Source organism: Podarcis melisellensis (assembly GCF_964234715.1).
Source record: "Podarcis melisellensis genome assembly, chromosome: 7".
Lineage (NCBI taxonomy): Eukaryota > Metazoa > Chordata > Lepidosauria > Squamata > Lacertidae > Podarcis > Podarcis melisellensis.
Genome location: NC_138539.1, coordinates 564,192 through 590,427, shown reverse-complemented (window position 1 = coordinate 590,427; position 26,236 = coordinate 564,192). Strand labels below are relative to the sequence as shown.

Here is a 26,236-nt window from a genome sequence, read left to right as displayed (position 1 = left end):
CTGGTCTTGACTTGTTATCAGGGTCACCATCTCATGATCCAGTTTAGACAATTTGCCTGGCAAGGCAATAACAATTTCAAGTTTGGTGTTCTGAGGCTACCTCACACTACTTTATCCCACACCCTGTTTCTATCACAAGACCATCCTCTTTGGCTCATACAGGCTGCTCCTTCTCCCTTCAGCCATTTCCCAAGATGCCCTTATAAAGATTACTACACACATCCACTCATCAACATGATAGACCTATCTGGCAGTAAAGGAGCTCAGTAGAGCACATTAGAGAACTTGGAAATAGATGGTGTCTTTGTGAAAGTAATACCTTAACCTGGCTTACAAATCCATTCACACTTACAACTTTCAAGATTTGGACAAAATGGGCAAAGTCCTGGTTGCAGGCTTCTCACCCATTATTCCATTACACTTCTACCCAGTTTTCAAAAATAAATATAGACTCTATAATATAGAGGTGTTGAAAGAAAAGCAATTGTAATATTTGAAATATTTTTACAAAGATAGATGACTGCTTACCATTAATGTGATGCAAATTGCACAGGCAAATGTTCAAATATCACGATTTTTAGACTACCAATTTTTAACAAATTCCCAGTTTAAAAACAAAGTCATGAGACAATAGCATGCAAAAATTATAGTGGAGTAAAATATAATATAATAACAAAAGGATTAATATATTTGTATAAATCTATAATTGAGGTTCAATTTTTTCCTCTGCAAAATTTTGAGAAGGTGGCGGGAACTGAATTGAGACTTAAATACTGAAGAAAAGACATGGAACAGACTGGACCAACTCCTAGCCTATATAAAACCGAACAGTTTTCCCATTTGTTGGAGAGGATGTCCTGCTACAGCGGCATATTAGCACTTGTGGTAGGAGTGTCCAAAAACAGAAATGTTATGGGAAAATGTATTTACAGAAATATATTTAATTACAAGACAGACAGGACCCCAGGACTGCCTATACTTAACTTGTACGGTCATGATATGTTGCGAATTAGAAACCAAGAACTCATAACACTTCCATTAACTGCAGCAAAAACAACTTGCCTGGACATGCAAATCATTACAATTATTGATTATGGACCAATGATACAATGCAATTTGGCAACCAGCATTATTGGAGAAACTGACACAAAACCAAAGTATCAAGAGGCCAAAAGAAACACGACTATTTTAATGCAGTCTAGTGTAACTTTATTGCTTAGCTTGTTGCTATATCCTTGAACTAGCAGCCAGGCTTTTCTTTGCTGAGGGGCTGCACCATCAGACTGAATGCTCTTCAATTGGGAAAATGGTGTCGGGAGAAAGCATGTAAATGGGGAGGCTCTTACTGGGGCTCTTTGCCCCTGGTGCAGCAACCAAGGTCTTAGGAGCTCAGCACTCTGTTGCTGCCTGCAGGCCTCTGACGGGACACTTTGACCACTAGAGATGTCAGTGTCTGAGTGAAAGACTATCTCTCCCCCCCCCCCTTTTGCAAACAATCAGAAAATTCAGAAATGAACATAGCACCGAGAGGCTCCTTTTGCTGCTGTGGTGGCCGGTGTGAGCCACCGCACCCTCCTGGCCTAACCTTGGAAGAGATTAAAAACAACACACTTTGTGCAGTGAGAAGATTTGCCAAAAGCACTCGCCAGAGATCTACAGGAAGAGAGAATAGCCAGGGAGGGGAAGGTGCTTCTGCTGCTGCACTTTGGTGGAGGGCAGGTTTGGCAAAGAAGTCGCCTCCTCTGACAGGTGAAGCCCTCCCTGAGAATTCACTGATTTACACTTCTGTCCTTTGAAATCACAATAGACTTTGTTTTGCTTTTTGGCATTTAGTTTCCAAGCCCAGCTGCCACCTTCAGACAAATGTTGAAGCAGAAGGCACAGAGAAATTATTTATTTAACACCAGCATTTCTAAGACCAGTTTGATGAAAAGTTACTTTTTTTACTAACCAGCTATTAATACCAGTTTTAGAATACAGAGTACAGAATGGAGTTAATACATCACTACAGAGCATCTTAACATTGATTATTTTTCAGTAGCAAGTCTTGTCGTAATTATGGCTTATGGAAATAGTTATTGCTTATGAAACAATCATGGCTTCCCAGATCCGTCATCACTCAAGCAGACCATTTCCCATAAAGTAAACCCTGCCTTCATGCCAACCTTTTACCCTTTGAATATCCTCCTGTAACAATGAATTCCAGTATATTTCTAATCATGACCACCCCTTGCTCTTTATGTTCTGGCTTGCTGGCAATTAATGCACTTCTGAAGAAGGCCAGCTGAGGGCCAAGAGGGGGCCGGACACCAGACTGGCCCTCTCCCAAATCATGATACTGGACAAGGTGGCACAAATTGTCTGCGGGTTACACAAGAAGACTCACTAGACATTTTCAGATGGTTTATTGTGTTTGCAGTGATACAGTGTGCACTGTGGGGAGGATGGGAGGTTCACCATATGAACAAGGGCTTCCCGTCATCCTGAGACAGTTGATGGAGGCAGTTGAGGAGCAGCATGCAGTTGTTGAACATGTCTGGAGGGGTGGCATTCTTGACCACCTCCTGCAGATACTTTATGTCATTGTAGGCGGCTGCCTCTGCGCCTGTCATGTCTGGCCGATCCCGGAGGATGCCAAAAGTGTTGACAATGTGCTCCGTCAGGGTAGGGTGGACGCTTGGGTCATAGCCCAGCTGCTTCAGGCGGTCCATGATGTTGTTGTAGCGCTCCATGATGGTTGAAGCCTGCTCTGTTGTCAGCTGCAGGAAGGGGTCAGCTCCACTCTGCGGAGAGAGCGGAACAGAGAGAGAGAAGAGCAGCATTAAGGCACATTGTGTTCACTTTTCAAGTTGTTTGAGACTTTTTTCTTTTTTATATAAAGTAACTGAGAATGTAAATACTATTGATGGTGATACAGTGGTACCTCGGGTTGCAAACACCTTGGGTTACAGACTCTGCTAACCCGGAAGTAGAACTTTGCCCCAGGATGAGAACAGAAATTGTGCGGTGGCTGCAGCAGGAGGCCCCATTAGCAAAAGTGTTACGTCAGGTTATGAACAGTTTCAGGTTAAGAACAGACTTCCGGAATGAATTAAGTAATTAACCAGAGGTACCACTGTATAGATAATTATTTGTGCCCCCAGTGAAAGTAATAGAAACCCATCCCAACGGACAGAAGCTGCAGAAATCCCCTGTTACCATATGAAGTCCAGAAGAAACTACTTTGTCCTGACGCAGACCCTTTGGGTCTGTCCAGCCCTGATGCTGTCTACTCTGACTGGCAGTGGCTCTCCAAGCCCCAACCCACCCACCGACAGCTGCTGCCTGAGATTGCCAGCGGCTCCATTGTGGGATCTCTTCCCATGCAATGTTGGGGTATTAATAGTCTCGGGGTTGTCGCCCATGTTTGTCCTACACAGAGTAAGCCCACTGAAATTAATGGACATAATTAACAGATTAATTAAATTAGTCTGCTTTGAGTAAAATGTAGTTGGCTACAACCCCTCAAACTCCAGCCATTATATTCTATACAAAATTTAAAATATACTTTTTATGTGTTAAGACAGCTAGCTGCTAAATCCACAATGGGCTTTTTGCAACTATGATTTCCTTCTGAAATAGGACTTGGCATGTACGAGACACTGGCCAGTCATCCCAGGATAATAGCAAGGCGTTGCTTGCTGGCTCACCAATTAGTTAATGTCAAGGGTCAGAGAGGGAGGAGAAGTTTTTGGCACTCCATTACAGCTGAGGTCAGACGAGCCTTTCCCCACTGAACTTCCAGTGCCTACAGAAGGCCTTGTTATTTCAGCAGGCATTTTAACTATAGTTTGATTTTATCATAGCTGATTTTTATTTTGTGTTGCATCTCTGTAAACTGCTTAGAGACTATTGGTACCTTGGTTCTCAAACGCCTTGGTGCTCAATTTGGAACCCAAACACTGCAAACCCAGAAGTAAGTGCTCTGGTTTGTGAACTATTTTTGGAAGCTGAATATGCTCTGTTTTTGAATGTTATGCTTGCAATTTGAGTGCCACACTTCTGTTTTGAGTATTACGTTGACGATTTGAGTGTTACACTGACGATTTGAGTGCCACATTTCCATTTTGAGTGTTACGCTGAGGTCTGTCTGGTTTTGCTATTTATTTTGTGTTTTTGTTTTTGTGGCTCTTTTTGTTTCGTTTTTGTGACTGTGTGGAAGCCAGTTCAGCTACTGATTGATTGATTGATTGATTGAGTGACTGATTTTGTGACTGCAGCACATTGTTTATTGCTTTCATTTTATGGCTCAATGGTCTCATTAGATAGTAAAATTCATGTTAAATTGCTGTTTTAGGGATTGTTTTTAAAAGTCTGGAACCGATTAATCCATTTTGCATTACTTTCCATTACTTTCCATTTCCTTGGCTTCGGAATGCCTTGGTTTTGGAACGGACTTCTGGGACGGAATAAGTTCGAGAGCCAAGGTACCACTATATATGAAGGGCTTAATAAACGAAAATGTTCACAGCACACAGGAAAGTGCTTTATGCCAAGCTGTGTCGTGGGTCCCTCTTGCTCCCTGTGGCCTGCAGAGGCTCTGCAGGGTGTCAGGCCAAAAGGAACAGGGTCTTTGCAAGGCTTGCCTGGATACGCTGCCACGGGTGGAGTTGCGTGGGCAACCATGGCCCTCCCAAGGTGGCTCTTTCTCATCTGAGGGGGGAAATAGCAGGCAAGAAGCAGGGTAGATGCCTTTTAGAATAAGAAAGATCAGAAGCCCAGAGGAAGAGAGAACGTTTGTATTTGAGAAGCAGGAGGCGTATTTAATGACAAGCAGGCTGGAGTCCCATAGACAGAAAAGCTGGAGATGGTAAAGAGGATGGAGCTGCCAAGAGGCTTGACTGTGAGGAGGTTTGAAAGGAAAGAAGTTGAACCTTATGGGGAAACAGAAAAGGAAGCCAGAGAGGTAAGTGGGGAGGGCGTGGTCAGAGCAAGAAGCAAGAAAAGTCAGGATCCATGGTGAGAGGCAAGAGCAGGGAAGACAAGGTGGCTGCAGCCCAAAGAACCAAGCCTTGGGTTAACATTTTTAGTGGGAAGGGAGGGATAAGTAATGTGGACCTGGAGGCAATGGAGAAAAAGCTGGGCAGTGAAGGGTGGGGGAGAAAGTGGAAAGGATCCAAGCCACCCACCCCACCCCTGATATATAGAGGGCATGGGCATAACCAAGATTTTTGTAGGGCTTTGGGGGAAGCAGAACCTCACATTTGTATTGATTTTTATTGATGGGGGGCAGCTACCTCCCCAGCTACGCCACTGTGGAAGGACGTGTGGCTCTGGAATTGCCTCCACAGTCACTTACGGACTCATTGTTAAAACCATGTTTATGGAGGACAATCTTACTCAGCATATGAGTGATTGCCAAAGGAAGGAAGGAATCAACATTGCAGACTTGGGACCAAACTCCACATGACTTTAACACTTTATTTTTAAAAACTTTTATATGCCTGTTGTTTTTGTCCATGGAGTTTTGGACAAAAACATCACAGTAATCCAAGTTTATGCACAAACTACCGGTACCGAAGAAACTGAATTTGACCAATTCTATGAAGACTTACAACACCCTCTAGAAATGACACAAAGAAGGATGTTCTTCTCATTACAGGGGATTGGAATGCTAAAGTAGGGAGTCAAGAGATAAAAGGAACGACTGGCAAGTTTGGCCTTGGAGTTCAAAACGAAGCAGGTCAAAGGCTAATAGAGTTCTGCCAAGAGAACAAGCTGGTCATCACAAACACTCTTTTCCAACAACACAAGAGACAATTCTACACATGGACATCACCAGATGGGCAGCATCGACATCAGATTGATTATATTCTCTGCAGCCAAAGATGGATTAAGCTCTATACAGTTAGCAAAAACAAGACCTGGAGCTGACTGTGGCTCAGATCACCAGCTTCTTATAGCAAAATTCAAGCTTAAACTGAAGCAAGTAGGAAAAACCACTGGGCCAATAAGATACAATCTAAATCAAATCCCTTATGAACACACAGTGGAAGTGAGGAACAGGTTTAAGGATTTAGATTTGGTGGACAGAGTGCCTGAAGAACTATGGATGGAGGCTCGTAACATTATACAGGAGGCAGCAACAAAAACCATCCCAATGAAAAGGAAATGCAAAAAAGCAAAGTGGCTGTCCAACGAGGCCTTACAAATAGCAGAAAAATATGGATGTCTCGTACACCCCAGGTAGTGTGGTTGCTGACCTTGAGCCAGACATCCTGGAGAGTGAAGTCAAATGGGCCTTAGAAAGCACTGCTAATAACAAGGCCAGTGGAAGTGATGATATTCCAGCTGTACTATTTAAAATTTTAAAAGATGATGCTGTCAAGGTGCTACACTCAATATGCCAGCAAGTTTGGAAAACTCAGCAGTGGCCAGAGGATTGGAGAAGATCAGTCTACATCCCAAACCCAAAGAAGGGCAGTGCCAAAGAATGCTCCAACTACCGCACAATTGCACTCATTTCACACACTAGCAAGGTTATGCTTAAAATTCTACAAGGCAGGCTTAAGCAGTATGTGGACCGAGAACTCCCAGAAGTGCAAGCTGGATTTCGAAGGGGCAGAGGAACCAGAGACCAAATTGCAAACATGCTCTGGATTATGGAGAAAGCTAGAGAGTTCCAGAAAAAAATCTACTTCTGCTTCATTGACTATGCAAAAGCCTTTGACTGTGTCGACCACAGCAAACTATGGCAAGTTCTTAAAGAAATGGGAGTGCCTGATCACCTCATCTGCCTCCTGAGAAATCTCTATGTGGGACAAGCTTAGTTTATGAACAACTTGGAAATAGAACGCTGCAAACCTGGAAGTAGGTGTTCCAGTTTGTCAACTTTGCCTTGGAAGCGAAACATGTTCCACTTCCTGTTGAGTGTGTTCCATTTGTAAATTGAGTCCCCCGCTGCTAATCAGAGGCTTTGTGTTGAGTCTTGAGCTCCCACACAACACAGAGGTGATATTTGGAGCTTTTTTTTTTGCGTTTTTGTTTGTGTGGCTTTTTCATTTTTTGACTGTGACTTGTTCTTCATTTTATGGGACTGCCTTGTGACTGGTTTGTAACTTCGTTTTTGTGACTGTGTGGAACCGAGTTCAGCTACTGATTGGTTGTGTGACTGCAGAAATGGATAAAAGCCTCCCATCCAAATATTGACTATCATTAGTACACGTAAGGAAAAAAAGTAATTTTTATTTTTATCATCTACAATACTGTCTTATTTATTTTATAGTACAGTACATTGATTATTGCTTCATTTTATGAATCAATAGTCTCACTAGATAGTAAATTTCATGTTAAATTGCTGTTTTAGGGCTTGTTTTTAAAAGTCTGGAATGGATTAATCCATTCTGCATTACTTTCTATGGGAAAGCACACCTTGGTTTTAGAACGCTTTGGTTTTGGAACAGACTTCTGGAACGGATTAAGTTTGGGAACCAAGGTACCACTGTATGCTTGAACTGACCCACTGACATCCATTCCTAGTTGGCCTGAAATGACTGGTCCCTTTTGACGGTTCCTTGGGGGAAACCCCCAGTTTGGGTTCCACAAATTCATGTGGAAAGGCCCTACTTGCACGCTCTCTCTCTCTCTCTCTCTCTCTCTCTAAGCTGCCATGCCAGGGCTAGGGCCAGAGGCAGTAAGTGGAGTTTCCCCTCACCTGTGCAACTTTCTCAGGGATGTTGCGGACGGTGAAACCGTAGAGGCGCGCGCGGTCAGGAAAGATGCTGGAGAGAATCCTGCGGTCCAGTTGGAATGCAATTTCGCCCACAATGCGCTCTTGCTTGCTGGTTTCTGCAAAGACATTTCCTGTCAGAGAGGAGATCTCCCTGGCCCTCCACCATCCACAAAGTGCCCACTCCCCTTGGTCATGCTGTCCATCCTCCCCTGCCAACCTATTGCCTCACAGCTAGCAGCCCAGGCCACATTTTGCTGACCAGAGTGGAGTTCCCCACCTTCCCCCCTGTTTGCACTGCTCCATGTACTAAAGCCAGCCTGTCTTGTCCCTTTGTAAACTCTGCACCAACACCCCTCCTGTGAATATAAGTTAAGGGCCTTGTCCTGCACTATGCTTAGAATTGTATGCGTCCTTCTAAATAAATAAATAAAATACAAAGGTGAGCAGCTTTTATCATTCTGCTATTATTATTATTTTGCCCAAGTGCAACGCATTCGATGCAAAAGGTGAGAGAGAAAAGAAGTCTGTAAGCTAACGGTGCTCAGAAGGACAGCTGTTCATTTTAGGCAGGATCATGGGGCTGTCTGCAGCCACCTTTGGGAGCTAACAGGACACAGGAGAGGGGAAGAAATCAGGCAACCATGGTGTGAGTCCATTCTGGATTGGAGTTGCGTGGGTGGTTCCTTCTTCAAACTAAAACTGGCTAATTGAAGCATTTTTTTAAAAAAATGATGTGTCAGCTGGCCCCCAGTGGCACACATTTTGTGGCAAAGGAAGGTCATTAAAGCCTGTCTGTTGCCAGGCCATTATTTGAAGACTGGCCAGCTGCTGATAACTTCCGGGGAGAGGAATGGCAGTTTGGCTGCCTCTCTGTTAGCTCTCTGCTGACAGAAGATAATTATGTGGTGATTGATAGTAGTCAGACTGACTATTACTGTATTGGCCCAAAAATAAGCCACACTTTCCCCACAAATTCCGACCGTGAAAAAGTGCAGCTTAAATACGTGACCTTACAAAAATAGGCTTTTATGATCTTGCTGCTGAAACAGACATATAGTAAAACGGAACAAAGAAATGTTTTATTGCCGATTTGCAAGCTTACGGGTAATCTCTAGTACCTGTAGGATTTTCTTATACATTTGCCATTTTTGGATGTGAGTGCCTGCAGAATTGTAGCCATTGAATATATTTGCGGGTGCGGCTTATATTTGGGCCAATACAGTAATCACTCAGGAGAATAAGGGTGATCTGGGGGACCTAAAATGCTTTGCTGAGGTCATTTTATGCTGTCTGTGCCTGGCGGCTTGGGCGGGAGTTACAATGAGCTGGCAAGGTGAGGAGTCAACACTGTGCCCAAATGTCACTTAAGCATGTTTTATAGGTAGAAAGACCAGCACACTCTCTTTCTTAAACACCTCTGGGACAAGGAAAACTAACTTGGAGAGATCCCTCTATGCTGCTGGTGAAAATTTACAATCTGAAAAATTATAAGTACCTCTTTCTGTTGTTATGAAGAACAGAAAGGAAAACTGGTTGTTAAAGTGTCTCAAGGCAAAGCTAAAAGCCTGATTTATGGTTAACAATAAAGATTAGAAACTCTTGTGTGAAAAATCTAACCCTTTTTCTGTTTCCTGTTGCTGAAAGTAAAGCGGCCATTTCCAGTTGTGGAAAAGAATTTCCTATAAGACATGTTGTGGCTGTGGTTTTAAGGTGGAAATATTAACGTAGAGTTGCTAATAATATTCAAAGCATCAAAAGCATCCAGTATGGCAAAGGTACCTTTAGATCTCCCAGTGACTGTTGGCATTGTTCAGCAGTTGATGGCTGAACAATTAAAAATGATTGGAATCAATCAGTGGAAAAGAAAGGTGGAGAGAAAATGAATCAAAGAGATCTGAAATGGAAAATGGAAATGAAGAATACCTAGAAGCTTCGGACCAAATCCATGAAAAGCTGGCAGGACTGGATGAAGAAAGCAGATGCTGAAATGAAATGCATTCCATACAAGGATTTGGAGGAGGAGGAGATACAATCACAAATGGGGAATTACCTGGATTTGGCATTGATGGAGTTGAGGTAGGGAAAGCTTTAGGGAAAACTTCAGTCCTGGCCATTCTTCAGTTCTAGCAGAGAGAAAGTATTTTGTATATGATTTGGAGCAAATTCAGAGAATGATGCTGCCAAATTTATGGTATTCTCTCTGGGAAAAGACTGGGAAAAATGAAAATGGAAGTTTCTAGAGGAGAGGAGATCAGGACAGTACTGTAAATACAACAGGAAATGGAAATGCAACAGGAAGTGGAATTTGAGCATATGGAAATGGACATAAACTAAAGGATATATAGTAAGAAGAAAAAGGAATATTATTCCAATATGTGATAACAATGGAGAGATTTTAAAATGGACATGGATAGAAAGAATTTGCTGTCACTCAATATGGAGTAACTGTGGTGGAAATTAATGGAAGTAAAGTTAATAGAAAAGAAAAAATATGGTTGACATTAGCCAATAATAACAATTAGGGAACTCCTCTTGTACTTTTAGTGGGAAAACAAAATGAATGCTTCTGAGACACCTTAACTTAAAATAAATATTGTTTAACAGAAAGTGCAGAAGATGGATTTTAGCATGGGCTAAATGTCTTAAATACCATACTTTTCCGTGTATAAGACTGTTTTTTAAATCAAAAACCATGTTAAAATTGGGGGTTGTCTTATATATGGGTAGTGCATTGTGGGGACATGGGATTGGTTGCTGTTGCTGCTGTGAGTCGGAGATTGTTATTGGTGGCTGCGGCAAGGGCTGGTGTTGATTGGCTGTTGATTGGGCAGCCTGTTTGCTGCTTTTGTTGGCGATGGGACAGGATAGGTGACTTTTGCGATGTGTGCACAACAACTGTGGGCCACCCCGCCCCCAAATAAAGCTCAACAACTGTGGGCAATCCCAAAAAAGCTCAACAATCTCTCCCCACCTCCAATTTTCTTAATTTTGATTTCTCCAAAATAGGGGATGTCTTATACATGGAGGCGTGTTGTACACGGTAAAGTATGGTAATCCCTTTTCCTTTTTTTATGTTATCGGCAGATGGAAAATCAGAAGGGACTTTTTTGTTTGTATCTTTCTCTAGCGTTTATTTTTCTTTTGTCTTTTTTTATCTCTCTCTTTTCTCTCTTATTGTTCCTTCCTTCCTTCCTTCCTTCCTTCCTTCCTTCCTTCCTTCCTTCCTTCCTTCCTTCCTTCCTTCCTTCCTTCCTTCCTTTTTTTGTCTCTCTTTTTTGTTTTTCTTCTTTGTTTTTTCCTTGGAGTCCTATGTCTGGGGCCTTTATTAAGGTCCAGAGATTGTATATGAATGGGAGTGGTAGATGCTTGATGGAGGGCCTTGGGTGAGAAACAGGGAACTGTTGGTCTCCCAGAGTGGGAAGTGAGAGCTGGGAGGAGCTACTATCCTCTGTGTGTGGTGAGGGCTAAGAATTACTTTTAGGAGAGGACTCTATTTGAATTTTTTGTAGAAACTATTTTATTTTATTATGAAAAACTTTAATAAAAATCTCACAGAAAAAGAGTTACTGATGTTGACCTTCAGTTGCCCGCTGTGATTTATTCATGATCCCATGATAACTTCAGCTTCTGGCAAATGGGCCCTGACTAGTGCCCACATATAGCCAGCTTACACCAGACTTTCCTGGGCATCCCTCAGCCATCTAGGGGCAGATCATGGCTTGCCTCTGACCACAGAGGATTTCCCCCTGTGCCTTGGGCTTCTGGATCTCCTCCAGGGCAGGGCACTGTCCTCATAAGCTCTTTGGGGTTGCAAATAGCAGCACTCATGGTGCTGGCCTGGGCTGCCCATGCTGCTGCTTGTTGCTGGCTCTAGGGCTAGTGGCAGTTCCTTGTGAATTGTACCCCCACCACATAGCTCTGCTCCACTCCACCCTGCCTGCCTGCCCCAGCTCCGTTCTGGTCCCTCTCACCTTTTCCTTTGGCATCGCTGCTGGTCTTCATGTCAGTCTCTTGCTTAGTGGAGGCTCTGCGCTCCTTTGGCTTCACATCGGGATATTTCTGTGGGGCTTGGAGTGGATTAGCAGGAAGGTGGGTTGGTGGCATGGCTTCGGGAGAGGGGAGTTGGAAAGGGGGTGGCATGGCTTCCCTACCAACAAGCGGGGATTGCAGTATGAAAGGGGCAGGGCTTCTCAGGATTATAGGCTGTGCAAGTGCCTGGGCTTGTGCTTGGGTCATTACCTGGGCCTGGGCCCGGGCCTGGGCCTGGGCCTGGGCCCAGTGTGCCCGCTCCATTTCCTGTCGTCGTGCTGTTTGCTCCATCTCTGCCCAGGTCTTCACCCATTGCTGTGCCTGTGCTCTCTCGAATGCCTGCTGCTGTGTCATTCTTGGTGCCTGGGTCACTACGGGTGCCTGCGCCCATTCCCTAGGCTGCATCTGCTCCCGTTCCATTGCCTGTCGCTGTGTCATTGCTTGGGCGTGCCTTAGTTCCTTTACCCCTCCCAATAGCTTCTCATTCCTTGGAGTCAGGATTTGTGCCTGCTGCATTGCTTGCCCCAGCGCCAATGCCTGCTGCAGTGCTGGCATGCTCATGGCAGGCCATGCTTGGCATACATAGGCATTGAGTGCTGCACTTGGAGGGGTGAAAGGCCGAGACTCCCACCAGCGCTGAGCAACATCAGCACTGTTTAGAGGGCCTGAGAGATTTAGCACTGAGACAGGACCATTCTGTGAGGCATTTGGAGAGGCATTTTGAGAAGCATCCCGGGTAACATTGAGAGAGGCACTCTGGGTGGTATTCTGAGAGTTGGGGACCCCAGGGCTGGGCTGGAGAGTGGTAATGTCTACTGTTTGTGTCCTGGCAACTCTGGGGCGGCCTGGAGGTAAGAAGACTGTATCATCCCCAGGGGACATGGAGCTGGGCCAAGACCAAGTTGATTCAAGTTCTCTTGTTTGGTTGGCATTTGGAGAAAAGGAGACCCCAGAGCTGGGCTGGAGAGTGGTGATGTCTACTGTTTGTGTCCTGGCAACTTTGGGGCGGCCTGGAGGTAAGACGACTAAATCATCCCCAGGGGACATGGAGCCGGGCCAGGGCCAATATGATTCAATTTCTCTTGTTTGGTTTGGATTCGTAGAATAGGAGCCCCCAGAACTGGGCCGGAGAGTGGTGATGTCTACTGTTTGTGTTCTGGCAACTCTGGGGCGGCCTGGAGGTAAGAAGATTGTATCATCCCCAGGGGACATGGAGCTGGGCCAGGACCAATATGATTCAATTTCTCTTGTTTGGTTAGCATTTGGAGAATAGGAGCCTCCAGAGCTGGGCTGGAGAGTGGTGATGTCTACTGTTTGTGTCCTGGCAACTTTGGGGCGGCCTGGAGGTAAGAAGGCTGTATCATCCCCAGGGGACATGGAGCTGGGCCAGGGCCAATATGATTCAATTTCTCTTGTTTGGTTGGCATTTGGAGAATAGGAGCCCCCAGAGCTGGGCTGGAGAGTGGTGATGTCTACTGTTTGTGTTCTGGCAACTCTGGGGCGGCCTGGAGGTAAGAAGACTGTATCATCCCCAGGGGACATGGAGCTGGGCCAGGACCAATATGATTCAATTTCTCTTGTTTGGTTGGCATTTGGAGAATAGGAGCCCCCAGAGCTGGGCTGGAGAGTGGTGATGTCTACTGTTTGTGTCCTGGCAACTTTGGGGTGGCCTGGAGGTAAGACGACAAAATCAACCCCAGGGGACATGGAGCTGGGCAAGGACCAATATGATTCAATTTCTCTTGTTTGGTTGGCATTTGGAGAATAGGAGACCCCAGAGCCGGGCTGGAGAGTGGTGATGTCTACTGTTTGTGTCCTGGCAACTCTGGGGCGGCCTGGAGGTAAGAAGACTGTATCATCCCCAGGGGACATGGAGCTGGGCCAGGACCAATATGATTCAATTTCTCTTGTTTGGTTGGCATTTGGAGAATAGGAGCCCCCAGAGCTGGGCTGGAGAGTGGTGATGTCTACTGTTTGTGTCCTGGCAACTTTGGGGCGGCCTTGAGGTAAGACGACAAAATCATCCCCAGGGGACATGGAGCTGGGCAAGGACCAATATGATTCAAGTTCTCTTGTTTGGTTGGCATTTGGAGAATAGGAGCCCCCAGAGCTGGGCTGGAGAGTGGTGATGTCTACTGTTTGTGTTCTGGCAACTCTGGGGCGGCCTGGAGGTAAGAAGACTGTATCATCCCCAGGGGACATGGAGCTGGGCCAGGACCAAGTTGATTCAAGTTCTCTTGTTTGGTTGGCATTTGGAGAATAGGAGCCCCCAGAACTGGGCTGGAGAGTGGTGATGTCTACTGTTTGTGTCCTGGCAACTTTGGGGCGGCCTGGAGGTAAGACGACTAAATCATCCCCAGGGGACATGGAGCTGGGCCCGGACCAAGTTGATTCAATTTCTCTTGTTTGGTTGGCATTTGGAGAATAGGAGACCCCAGAGCCGGGCTGGAGAGTGGTGATGTCTACTGTTTGTGTTCTGGCAACTCTGGGGCGGCCTGGAGGTAAGAAGACTGTATCATCCCCAGGGGACATGGAGCTGGGCCAGGACCAATATGATTCAATTTCTCTTGTTTGGTTAGCATTTGGAGAATAGGAGCCACCAGAGCTGGGCTGGAGAGTGGTGATGTCTACTGTTTGTGTCCTGGCAACTTTGGGGCGGCCTGGAGGTAAGACGACTAAATCATCCCCAGGGGACATGGAGCTGGGCCTGGACCAAGTTGATTCAATTTCTCTTGTTTGGTTGGCATTTGGAGAATAGGAGACCCCAGAGCCGGGCTGGAGAGTGGTGATGTCTACTGTTTGTGTCCTGGCAACTTTGGGGCGGCCTGGAGGTAAGACAACTGAATCTACCCCAGGGGACATGGAGCTGGGCCAGTACCAGAGTGGGGGGACTCCCACTGTGTACATTGTGCTACCCTCAAGATTTGTGTTACTGGGGTCAGAGGAAGTTGTTGAGGAGGACTGTGGATGGTGTGGATGAACCGGAGAGGAGCACTCATAGCAATAGCCTTTGGGACTTTGGGAGGAGGAAGTCTGTGGATGGTGTGGATGCACCGGAGAGGAGCACTCATAGCAATAGCCTTTGGGACTTTGAGAGGAGGACGTGGCAAGACTCTGATGGGCTGGATATAAAGCGGCATTAGCTGCAAAGAAGAGAGAGAGGCTCCGCTGAGCGTCGGGGTCACACTGACCTCACAGGGCATCACATCCCTAACACTCAGAAGCTACTAGGGGCATCACAACAAGGGAAGCCCTGAGTTCTATGGTCATAGAGATGGTCTGCATTTTTTTTGGAAGGTTCTGGCTCTAGTTTTCTCCTTGGTTTGTTCTCTTTAAAAGTATTTATGGTGGCTGGATGACAGCAATTCTGGTGCTTTTTGAAGTTAAAGATGTTTCAGTTACCTCTGCACCCCAGCTGTTGTGGACCATCTCTGCAATCTGCCCCAGCACCGCACGGTTGATGCTGGCTAGTGGCAGTTGAGAATTGCAATCAAAAACCTCTGGAGGACACCTGGTGGAGGAAGTCTGGCTCATGGTCCTCTTTAGTAAAATGTCAATGCCAAATGCTGAGACTGAAGGCAGCTACAGGGAGGAATCCAATGATCTGCATCATATTTGCTACACCCTGGAAGATTGGCAGGGGTCAGCAAACTTTTTCAGCAGGGGGCTGGTCCACTGTCCCTCAGACTATATATATATTTTGGGGGGAATGAACGAATTCTTATGCCCCACAAATAACCCAGAGATGCATTTTAAATAAAAGGACACATTCTACTCATGTACAAACATGCTGATTCCCGGACCATCTGTGGTCTGGATTTAGAAGGTGATTGGGCCAGATCCGGCCCCCGGGCCTTATTTTGCCTACTCATGATGGAGGGTTTGTTCACCACCTGAATGTGCAACAATAATCCAGTAACAACCCCTCCCCCAAAAGCCACATTTTAAAGGGTCAACTAAAGACCTGTTTAAAAAGGAATAATAATAATAAATAAATGTTATTTATACCCCGCCCTCCCCAGCCAAGACCGGGCTCAGGGTGGCTAACAACCAATAATAAAAAGTTGATCGAAATACAACCTAAAAAACAAGTTTAAAATACATTAAAACATTAAAATGCAGCCTCATCATAGGAGGAGAAAGGAAAAAAGAAAGAGGGGGAGGGAATCAAATTGATTCCAAGTCAAAGGCCAGGCGGAACAACTCTGTCTTACAGGCCCTGCGGAAAGAAATCAGATCCAGCAGCGCCCTGAGGCTAATCTAACTTCCTTAGGGCCCAGGACCTCTAGGGTGTTGCTATTTATGGACCTTAAGGTCCTCCGTGGGGCATACTGGGTGAAGTTGTCCCGTTGGTACAAGGGTCCTAGGCTGTAAAGGGCTTTAAAGGTCAAAAACAGCCCTTAAATCTGACCCTGTACTCCACCGGGAGCCAGTGCAGCTGGAAAAGCACTGGGTGAATATGCTCCCATGGCAGAGACCCCATGAGGAGCCTCGCTGCAGCATTCTGTACCCGCTGGAGTTTCTGGGACAGCTTCAAGGGCAGCCCCGTGTAGAGCGAATTACAGTAGTCAAGCCTGGACGTTACCGTCGCATGGATCACTGTGGCCAGGTCAGAGTGGGAAAGGTAAGGGACCAACTGCTTGATGCGGCGAAGGTGGAAAAATGTCGCCTTGGCTGTTGCTGTAACCTGAGCCTCTATGGAAAGGGAGACGTCAAGGATTACACCCAAACTCTTACCGGAAGGCAGTGGCACTAATTGGGCCCCCGCAAGAGAAGGGAGTTGGTTCCTCATCCCCATACCATCTTGACCCAGCCAGAGGACCTCTGTCTTCGAAGGATTTAGTTTCAATCGGCTCCCACAAAACCATCAAGCCACAGCTTCCAAGCATCTGGTCAGTGTGTCCAGGTCGAGTTGGTGTGGCCATCCATCAGCAGATAGAGCTCAGCATATTGGTGACAGCCCAGTCCAAAGCTCCAGATAATCTGGGCAAGGGGGCGCATGAAGATGTTAAAAAGCATCAGGGAGAGGATTGCGCCCTGCAGCACTCCACACACCAAGGAGTGGCGCGACGACATATCCCTCCCTAGCGCCACCCCCTGTACCTAACCAGAGATAAAATAGCACAGCCATTTACGGGCTATGCCCTGTATCCCCACGTCGGCGAGGCGGTGGTCCAGAAGCTCATGATCAACCATGTCAAAGGCTGCTGATAAATCTAAAAGAATCAGCAGTCCTGGCCTGCCTCGATCCAGTTGTCTACGGAGATCATCTGTAAGGGCGACTAGAGCCGCCTCGGTCCCGAAACCAGGACGGACCCTGGACTGAAATGAATCTAAAGCCAATGTTTCCTCCAGAAACCTACCAAGCTGTTCAGCAACCGCTCTCTCAATTACCTTACCCAGATATGGAAGATTTGAAACTGGGCGGTAATTGGATACATCTAAAGGATCTAGTGAAGTTTTCTTTAAGAGCGGACACACCACTGCTCTCTTCAGCTCCCCTGGGAATATCCCCATGCCAAAGGACAAATTGATAATTTCAACCAGGGGGGTCTGCACGACATCTGGGCACACCCTAATCAGCCAAGATGGGCACAGATCGAGGAGGCAGGTGGTGGGCCTACCAGCTTGGAGGAATCTGTCCACATCAGCAGGGAGTATCCGATCGAAATGGTCCAACACTGGACCCAAAGACAATTGAGGGGCCTCTAGTTCTGTCACTGTATCTAAATTGGCAGGGAGGTCACAGCGGAGCAACAGGACTTTCCACAAAAAAGCTCATGAATGCCTCACAGCTGTGAGTCAAATTTGTGCTTACATTTGTCCTTCTAAGGACGTTATCGACCTAATTATTTTAAAAAGTTGTGCCAGGTGAGAGCTAGCGGATGCAATGGAAGCTGCAAAGTAAGATTTCTTAGCAGCTTTCATAATCATCTCATAGGCTTTCATAAGCATCCTATAAGATGTTCTTAAAGCTCCGTCACGAGTCTGTTGCCATACTTGCTCTAGCCATCTGAAATCCTGCTTCATTTTCTGGAGCTCTTCGGTAAACCAAGGGGCCCGGTTTTGACAGGGTCGCAGAGGGCGCTTAGGCGCGATCTCATTGATAGCTGCCAAGAGCCGGTTATTCCAGTCCTAGACAAGGTCATCTAATGAGTCGCCAGGAGGAGCAGGGTCCCGCAAGGCCTGACGGAATCTATCAGGATCCATCAACCTTCATGGGCAAGCCCAAATAGGCTCGCCACTCGAGCAGGGGAGGAGCGGGAAGTCAGTCTTGGCTTTCAGAGCATAGTGATCAGACCATGGCACTTCCACAGGGGGGAGCATGATCACATCTATGCCAGCACCAAAGATCAAATCTAGTGTGTGGCCTGCTTGATGAGTGGGGCCCAAAACAAACTGGAAGAGCCTAGTGTTGCCGTGGAAGTCACTAGGTCCAGAGCCTGTGAGGAGGGGGTGGCATCGGCATGGATGTTGAAGTCTCCCAAAACCAATAGGCTTGGGAACTCCAGCAGGTCTGACAGGGTGGCAGCCAGTGCGCTGGGTGGTCGGTACACTTGGCCAGACAGCCAAGCTCTCCTTGGTGCCCCACACAAGACCAACACATTCAATGCCAGAGATCGCTGGTGCTGGCAGAGCTCTGAAAGAGCAATTCTCCCGGATTAACAACGCTATTCCTCCTCCCCCGACCCGCAGTCCGCGATTGATGGAGGACAGAGAAACCTGGGGATGTTATCTCATGTAGGGAGACTACTTCACCTTAAAGTACCCAGGTCTCCGTCACGCAAGCCAGGTCAACCCCCTGCAATACAAAAAAGTCACGCATGGTGGTGGTTTTATTGCCTATGGACCTGGCATTGCACAACACCAATGACGGAGGTGGGTAATCCCTGCTCGCCCTGCCCTTGTCCCTTGGGATGGGGAGTGTCAGCATCGCCCTTGAGCCAGTGTACCAACTGGACTCATGCACTACAGCCCCGACTGGGCTGGGCGAGCTGGGTAGCACTGCCAGAGACCTCCGTTTCTCACAGGAACTGGTCACAGTGCTGTGGACTCACAGCTTGGAGCTGAGAGCACCGGATTCACTGTCTCAATAATGCAGTCGTTGCGCAGCAGCGTTTTGCAGAGTCTTGCAGAGTATAAACCACTCGGAGAGCAGCTCTGTAAAATATCCTCCTTTATTCTATAACTACAGCTATAATACAAACTATATACAGAGCTAAATATTCTGAGCATACATCAATGCTACTCTGAGTGCCTGCAGCTGCTCTTAGCAGCAATCTTATCTCCAAATACTATCTCTTGCACTCACTCTCCGACACACTGACTGACTCTCTCTCTCACACACACAGAGACTCACTCACTTGACTAATTAAGTAGAGAGCAGTACATTGCTCCTCCTCTCTGTAGAGTCAGCAGAGACCTCAGGAGATGATCAGGAGATTCTTGGGTATGGGAGGGGTGAAATCTCCTCAGGGAGTAGATTGGAAGGGGTTTTTCTTGAGGTGTTCACAAAGTAAAGGAAGGATTGAACTCTGATTAATAAGAATACACACAGAGGCTTGAACCAGCAAGACTCTGGGAAGGGTGTGTATAATAATCTCTGCGTGCCTCCAGCCCCTGGCCCAGGTCGTTTTATTCACAAAAGAGCTTTTTACAGAGTGTTCGTAAGAACCAATCAGATTTCTTCTGAGCATTTCAACAAACCCCACGTGGGGACAATGTTAAACTACAAACACTAGTTAAGCGTGCATATATTTGGGTAAATGAATGAAAACTACAAAGGAGTGCATTCAGCAACCCCGGAGGTTGTAAACAATCAATACACATGATAAGAAGGATGGCCAGGAGGACAGCGATCATTATCACCTTCATGTGAGATCTGTTTCCTGGCCCTAAGATTAACATCCTAAGATTAACATTTCAGAAAAGCTACATTAAAGAAACTTGCCCACTATCTTTATGGCCCAGGATGCCTGCCTGGCGACAACTGGGCTGCGTACTTGACTTGTCAAGAAAGAGAAATGGACAGTAGAGGAAATGGCCAGAGGTGCAGAGGGTTGTGGGATTTGATCAGAAATTATTGCCAATGTATCAAACCCATTCAACACAATGCATTCATTGTGGACACAATGGCTTGAGGCATATTTCATAATTCCTCATAGTAATCCCACCTGACCCACACTCTGGATATTTGCACTCCTATAGTTTTTGCCTGGCACCTAAAGGTGTATAATCAAGGTGCCAGGCGAACTTCCCTGGGGAGAGCATCCCATAGACAGGGAGCCACAAGACCCATCCTTGTGTTGCCACCCTCCTGACCTACTGAGGAGGCGGCACACAATGTAGGGCCTCAGAAGATGATCTCAGGGTCCGGGTAGGTTCATATGGGAAGAGGCGCTCCTTGAGATATTGCGGTCCTGAGCCATTTAAGGTTTTATAGCAGAGGGAAAGGGAAGATCTACATCAAAAACAACAGGGAAGAAAGATTGTGATCTGCTGTCCCAGTGGATCCTGCCACCTGAGGCGGTTGTCTCAACTTGCCTCATGGGTGGGCCGGCCCTGACCCCACTTAATGTTGCAACCAGTCCAAATGGGTAGAAGTGGCTTATTGCAGTGAGAGCAGAGGGCTGTTGTCACACCTTCTGGGCCCTTCCACAGTAGGTGTTTCCCCGTGTGGAATTCTCACTCTTTGTCCTATAAAAGGTGAGTAATAGAATGTACTCACAGAAGCATGGAAAGTGATTTCACCTACAGAAAAAGAACTGTATTTCATCCACTGACTTTCATGGCTTATGTGTGAGTATGTGTGTATGTGTATCTGCGTATATCTGTGTATATCACATCATACAGGACAAGTAGCTCAGCTGTCATATGGTATTACAGACTGTTCTATAATAATAATAATAATAATAATAATAATAATAATAATAATAATAATAATAATAATAATTTATTATTTATACCCCGCCCATCTGGCTGGGCCTCCCCAGCCACTCTGGGCGGCTTCCATAAAAACCAAAAATACAGTAAAATCACACGTTAAAAACTTCCCTGAACAGGGCTGCCTTAAGATGTCTTCTGAATGTCAGGTAGTTGTTTATTGCTTTGACATCTGCTGGAAGGGCGTTCCACAGGGTGGGCACCACTACTGAGAAGGCCCTCTGCCTGGTTCCCTGTAGCTTTGCTTCTCGCAATGAGGGAACCGCCAGAAGGCCCTCAGCGCTGGACCTCAGCGTCCGGGCAGAATGATGGGGGTGGAGACGCTCCTTCAGGTATACTGGACCGAGGCCGTTTAGGGCTTTAAAGGTCAGCACCAACACTTTGAATTGTGCTCGGAAACATACTGGGAGCCAATGTAGGTCTTTCAAGACCGGTGTTATATGGTCTCGGCGGCCGCTCCCAGTCACCAGTCTAGCTGCCGCATTCTGGATTAGTTGTAGTTTCCGAGTCACCTTCAAAGGTAGCCCCACGTAGAGTGCATTGCAGTAGTCCAAGCGGGAGATAACCAGAGCATGCACCACTCTGGCGAGACAGTCCGCAGGCAGATAGGGTCTCAGCCTGCGTACCAGATGGAGCTGGTAAACAGCTGCCCTGGACACAGATTTGACCTGTGCCTCCATGGACAGCTGTGAGTCCAAAATGACTCCCAGGCTGCGCACCTGGTCCTTCAGGGGCACAGCTACCCCATTCAGGACCAGGGAATCCTCCACACCTGCCCGCCTCCTGTCCCCCAGAAACAGTACTTCTGTCTTGTCAGGATTCAACCTCAATCTGTTAGCCACCATCCATCCTCCAACCGCCTCCAGACACTCACACAGGACCTTCACTGCCCTCACTGGTTCTGATTTAAAAGAGAGGTAGAGCTGGGTATCATCTGCATACTGATGAACACCCAGCCCAAACCTCCTGATGATCTCTCCCAGTGGCTGCATGTAGATGTTGAAAAGCATGGGGGAGAGAACAGAACCCTGAGGCACCCCACAAGTGAGAGCCCAGGGGTCTGAACACTCATCCCCCACCACCACTTTCTGAACAAGACCCAGGAGGAAGGAGCGGAACCACTGTATGACAGTGCCCCCAGCTCCCAGCCCCTCAAGACGGTCCAGAAGGATGTTATGGTCGATGGTATCAAACGCCGCTGAGAGATCCAGCAGAACTAGGAAACAGCTCTCACCTTTGTCCCTAGCCCGCTGGAGATCATCAACCAGTGCGACCAAGGCAGTTTCAGTCCCATGATGAGGCCTGAATCCCGACTGGAAGGGATCCAAATATTCCCCACGCATTTAGAACTTTAACAATAACCAATAGCTAATTACAATTTTCCCAATAGTCTTTCATGCATGCATGCATTCAGCCTTTATTGGCTCATTGAATATCTCAATGGTTTCAACTGTATTTTATTCCAAGAAATTTGGTTAGTGACTGAGGTAAACACTGCTGGGTTCTCTTTATTCAAACTACCTGCCCACAGACAATTCTCTAAAGGTCGCCGCAAGCTGGCCTTTTAATATTAATCAAATTCGGTCTGCCATATTGTCAGAGCTGCCTCTAGGTCCCAGCTCACAGAGGACCAACGCCAGATCGTCGTTATATACAAAAGTCTTTATTGGAGTTCAGTTTCCATTTCCAAGCCGCAGCGCGCAGCTCTACGTCCTAAACCCTAGACCGGCGAAGTCCCGTCTGAGTCTCCTCCCCTCTGACACCAGTTTAAGATCCTAGCCCTGCTCCACCTTTTCCGCTGCTCTCTCCTTCTCTGGGTCCTTCTGCCCGCTGGGGCATTCCCCTTTCTGGACTCTTCTGACACTGAGTCGCTTAACTCCTCCCCCTGCCTCCGGCGGGCTTTGGGACCCGGTTCCCAATCCTCATTTTCTGCTGTCCCGCGCTCCTGTACATTTGAACTTGCCTCTCGCGCCAACCCAGTGACCTTCCTCCTAACCGTTACACTACTTCTGTCACTGCTTCCCTCTTCTGGGATACTGCCCGGATCTGACCTCCCCTCCGTTGTCCGACTCTCCGATGGAGGCGTGGTCAGGCCTCCCTCGTCTTCTCTCCCTGGTGGGGAATCCACTGGTCCCGATACTTGGGACTTCCCCCCCCCCACTATGCTCTGGTGGGGAAGCTGGTCCTGATTTCCAACTGCTGCTCTGGGAGTCCCTGCTCCCCCCTTGCTCCTGGGGCGTTCCCCTTGGGAAACCTCTACCCCTGGCCACTGGCGCCCCTTTCTGTGAATCTTCCGATTCGCTGGAGAGGCTCATGGAATCCCTCGGGCCACTGTCATCTTCTCCTATGCTCCCCTCGGATTCTTCCCCTTCGCTTTCCATCTCCTCTTTTCCCTGTGCCTCTGCTCCTGAGCCCTGACACATATGAAACAATTCTTATTGGCACATCCTCCTCTATCCCAAACTTTCCTAATAAATATGGGTACCAAATAGGTAATTTTGATAAATGTTTACCTCCCTCCCTCAGATGATGAGATGAAACACTGTTTACCTTCCCTCCACAGCAGTACCTATTCATCTACTTGCACTGGCATGCTTTTGAACTGTTACGTTGGCAGGAGCTGGGACAGAGCAACGGGAGTTCACTCCGTCACGGGGATTCAAACCGCCAACTTTACTATCTGCAAGCTCAAGAGGCTCTGTGGTTTGGACCACAGGGCCACCCGCATCCTATGTTCTTTATATTTATGTTCCAGTATTAACTTCTCTATTGGATCTCGTACAGAAAAGTGGCAATTCCCATTTACTTTCGACTTTGCAGTGCAGACCAGCAAATAAAATCTCAAAGCCTGGTCATTCAGAACAAACCATCTATAGTGTTTTGGAAAAGATTAGGTGGTCGACTTCTGGTTTCCTGCTATGAGATATGGCTGCCTGCCAAGAGATCGGAGCCCCAGTCATGCCAGTAATTCAGGGTTAATATGTGGTGCTCTGGTCCAGGGGGTCACGAAGAGTCGGACACGACTAAACAACCACATGTGGGTAATTAGCCCTGCTGCCCCCCTGGTAGGGGGGGCTGTGCTGCGTCACCCACAGATTGTCCGTTATCTGCCTTCCGCAACAAGATGTGGGGGCAGGGGCACTGGGTGGTGACCACGGCGTTTTGAAAAGGATTAGGTGGTCAGTGCAGTCTGAAGGCGTGATTGCCAAATTCTTGGACTCGGATAGAATGTTACATCTGAAGGCAACCCTTATCAACTCACACTATTAAGGTAGCAGTATAATCTTCTTCTCAATTAATAGACCACTGCAGTACGATAGCTAAGCCTGCATCAGGGGCCCTCCCTAATCCTTCTCCTTGGTTTGACTAGGAATGCTATACAGAGAAAATGTTACTCAGAACTTTGTTTAGGGACCTTCACCAAAAAGGAGATATAACAGATTTTAAAAACTATTTTATATGTAGGAAGCTATATAATGATCTTATTGCTAAGAAAAAGAAAATATACTATCAGAATAAATGGACACATTTAATAAATGCAATAAAAATGAACAATCATAAATCCTGGCCATTGGAACACCAATTCCCTTCTAAATGTATATGCTATTCCCCCTCAAACCTAGGTGAATTCCTTTATTTAAAAAATTAAAATATTTAATGATTCACCTTGTCTTCTATCTAATGCTAACAAGCTTGTTCCCTCAAATATACCCAATTGGCCATTGGTAAGCTCAGATGAAATTATAGAACTAATCACAGAACTAAAACTTGCCAAGGTCCCCGGCTCTGGCGGGATTTCTGTTTGAGATTTTGAAAAAGCATACAGAATGGTGTGCATTACCACTTGCCAACCTATTTACGCTTACAGATCAACATGGAATTATTCCAAGATAGTGGTTAACTATTTTTATTGGGTTTTTGATAATTTTATACATATAAAACAACAATTTCTAACATTAAAATGCAAAGTTCTTTTGAACCTTCAGATCTCCTTCCCCGCCTCCATGAGTTCCATGTTTAAGTTTTAATTTGCTGCATCTTTTACCATTATCCATCTATTATATAACCATAATTACCATAAATAATTCCACATTACAAGTGTCATTACATCCCTGCCAAATCATTCCCATTAAAAACATACATACAATCAAAACGATCCATTAAGAACCATACAGACAATCACAATGAAAGCAGCATAGCATCATCCCTCTCATTAAAAGAAGTCAGTTCTCAAAAACTGTTGGAGCTCAAAGGTGCAACAGTTTTTTGCCAGCAGGACAAGGAGGGAGCCAGTCTAGCTTCTCTAGAGAAGGAGTTCCTGTCTGCTCCTGCACCTTCTCCCAGGTGCTGCTGAAATGGTGGGAGCCAATCTGAACTTCTCCTATGGTTTATTCATGTAGACCATGATAGCACAGTTGGTATAAACTTGATTCTTAATATTCTTAATAGAAAATACCCGTCAGCGAACTTTCCTGATGCTGATCTAGTTCTTATCTCTGATGCCTCGGAAGGCTTTCAGATCTCTTAAGATTTTATGTAAAGATCAGCACAGCAATCTGGTGTTACCAGCAAAAATTTCATTTTCACCTGTGAAAAGGTTCCATGTAGACGAATGATACTTAAAGTTAGAGTTCAAGAAACAAAGGTAGCCAGTTAGTTATTTTTCACTCGGGCCATAGCCCTTCTACACCCAATTAAGTAAACAAATTAGGAATCAGGCTGGAACTTAATAAGAAGCGAGCAACAGAACAATAGAATATAGGTATTGTAGGAATTACTCATCCCAAAGACCTCCCCTCTCCATAACCTAAACGTGGCTGGAAATCATACTTAAACCCCAGGTTTTCAAGGCTTGGTTAGTTCTCACAAGCTCCAGCATGGATCCCCTTGTCACTCCATGCTCTTTCCTTCGCTTTCCTGCTCCACTTCTAGTGTGACAGATACCCTGCCCTCTTTAGGCTTTGAATAGGGATCCTTCTTTCACTCTTAGACCAAGGTGTGCATGTGCTGTAGGAGCTGCTGCCTGCTTACATGCTGGCTTGGCTGCCCGAAGCAGCATTCGTAAGCTCTCATTTCATGTAACAAACCAACCTTGCTTCATTCCTCTTGTCAGTGGGCATGAGGGTAAGGGTGAGTGCATATTCATAACAAACACATGTTATAGTTCTACAAAAGGTCCTAAACCTCTTTGTGGTGAGTGTAGGAATGCACATATGGAGGTAACACACATCTTGTAACACTGCTTCATGTGGAGATGTGGGCATGCCCAAGAAAATGCCCAGTTGCTTCATGGCCACCCGCTTCCCTTGATCTGCGCAGCTGAAGGGACGGGTGTTACTGGACAGAATCTCAACAGGATTTACAAGTGATCAAATCTTCCCAATGCTCCCCATGGTTTTCATTCTTAAAAACAGTGTGTTTTAGAGCCAACTCCCTGTCTAAACGTCCGCCAGATTCATGAGGATATGCCTTTACTGAGTTGAGTTTCCAAGGAATGTCCTCTGCTGTCCTGGACAAGGTGTTATAATAGGGTTCCATACGCAGATAGATGTT

The 26,236-nt window shown here is 46.3% G+C and overlaps 2 protein-coding genes and 1 long non-coding RNA gene across 9 annotated transcripts in view; 1 reads left to right on the top strand and 2 right to left on the bottom strand.

The window, feature by feature from the left end:
* The window catches only part of LOC309374563 (uncharacterized protein), a 41,690-nt gene that overhangs the window by 13,387 nt on the left and 2,067 nt on the right, over window positions 1-26,236 (bottom strand). The gene's annotated exons all lie outside the window — the stretch shown is intronic.
* Window positions 2,391-14,200, bottom strand: LOC309374567 (speriolin-like). 4 transcript variants are annotated; one of them, XM_081919603.1, is made up of 4 exons: window positions 11,951-14,199; window positions 11,683-11,770; window positions 7,694-7,827; window positions 2,391-2,783 (listed from the first exon to the last, which is right to left on the bottom strand). In XM_081919603.1, the coding sequence occupies exons 1-4, from the start codon at window positions 14,105-14,107 to the stop codon at window positions 2,454-2,456; spliced, it is 2,709 nt and encodes a 902-aa protein (XP_081775729.1). In that variant the 5' UTR covers window positions 14,108-14,199; the 3' UTR covers window positions 2,391-2,453. The 4 variants fall into 4 exon arrangements, 3 of the variants coding, with proteins under 3 accessions (XP_081775729.1, XP_081775730.1, XP_081775728.1); XM_081919604.1 differs by having other exon boundaries at window positions 11,683-11,778; window positions 11,951-12,138; XR_014170627.1 differs by lacking the exon at window positions 2,391-2,783 and adding an exon at window positions 9,762-9,834 and having other exon boundaries at window positions 11,951-14,200.
* Window positions 13,946-14,816, top strand: LOC309374578. Its single transcript, XR_014170629.1, has 2 exons — window positions 13,946-14,076; window positions 14,242-14,816. It is a non-coding gene; the product is annotated as an uncharacterized lncRNA (long non-coding RNA).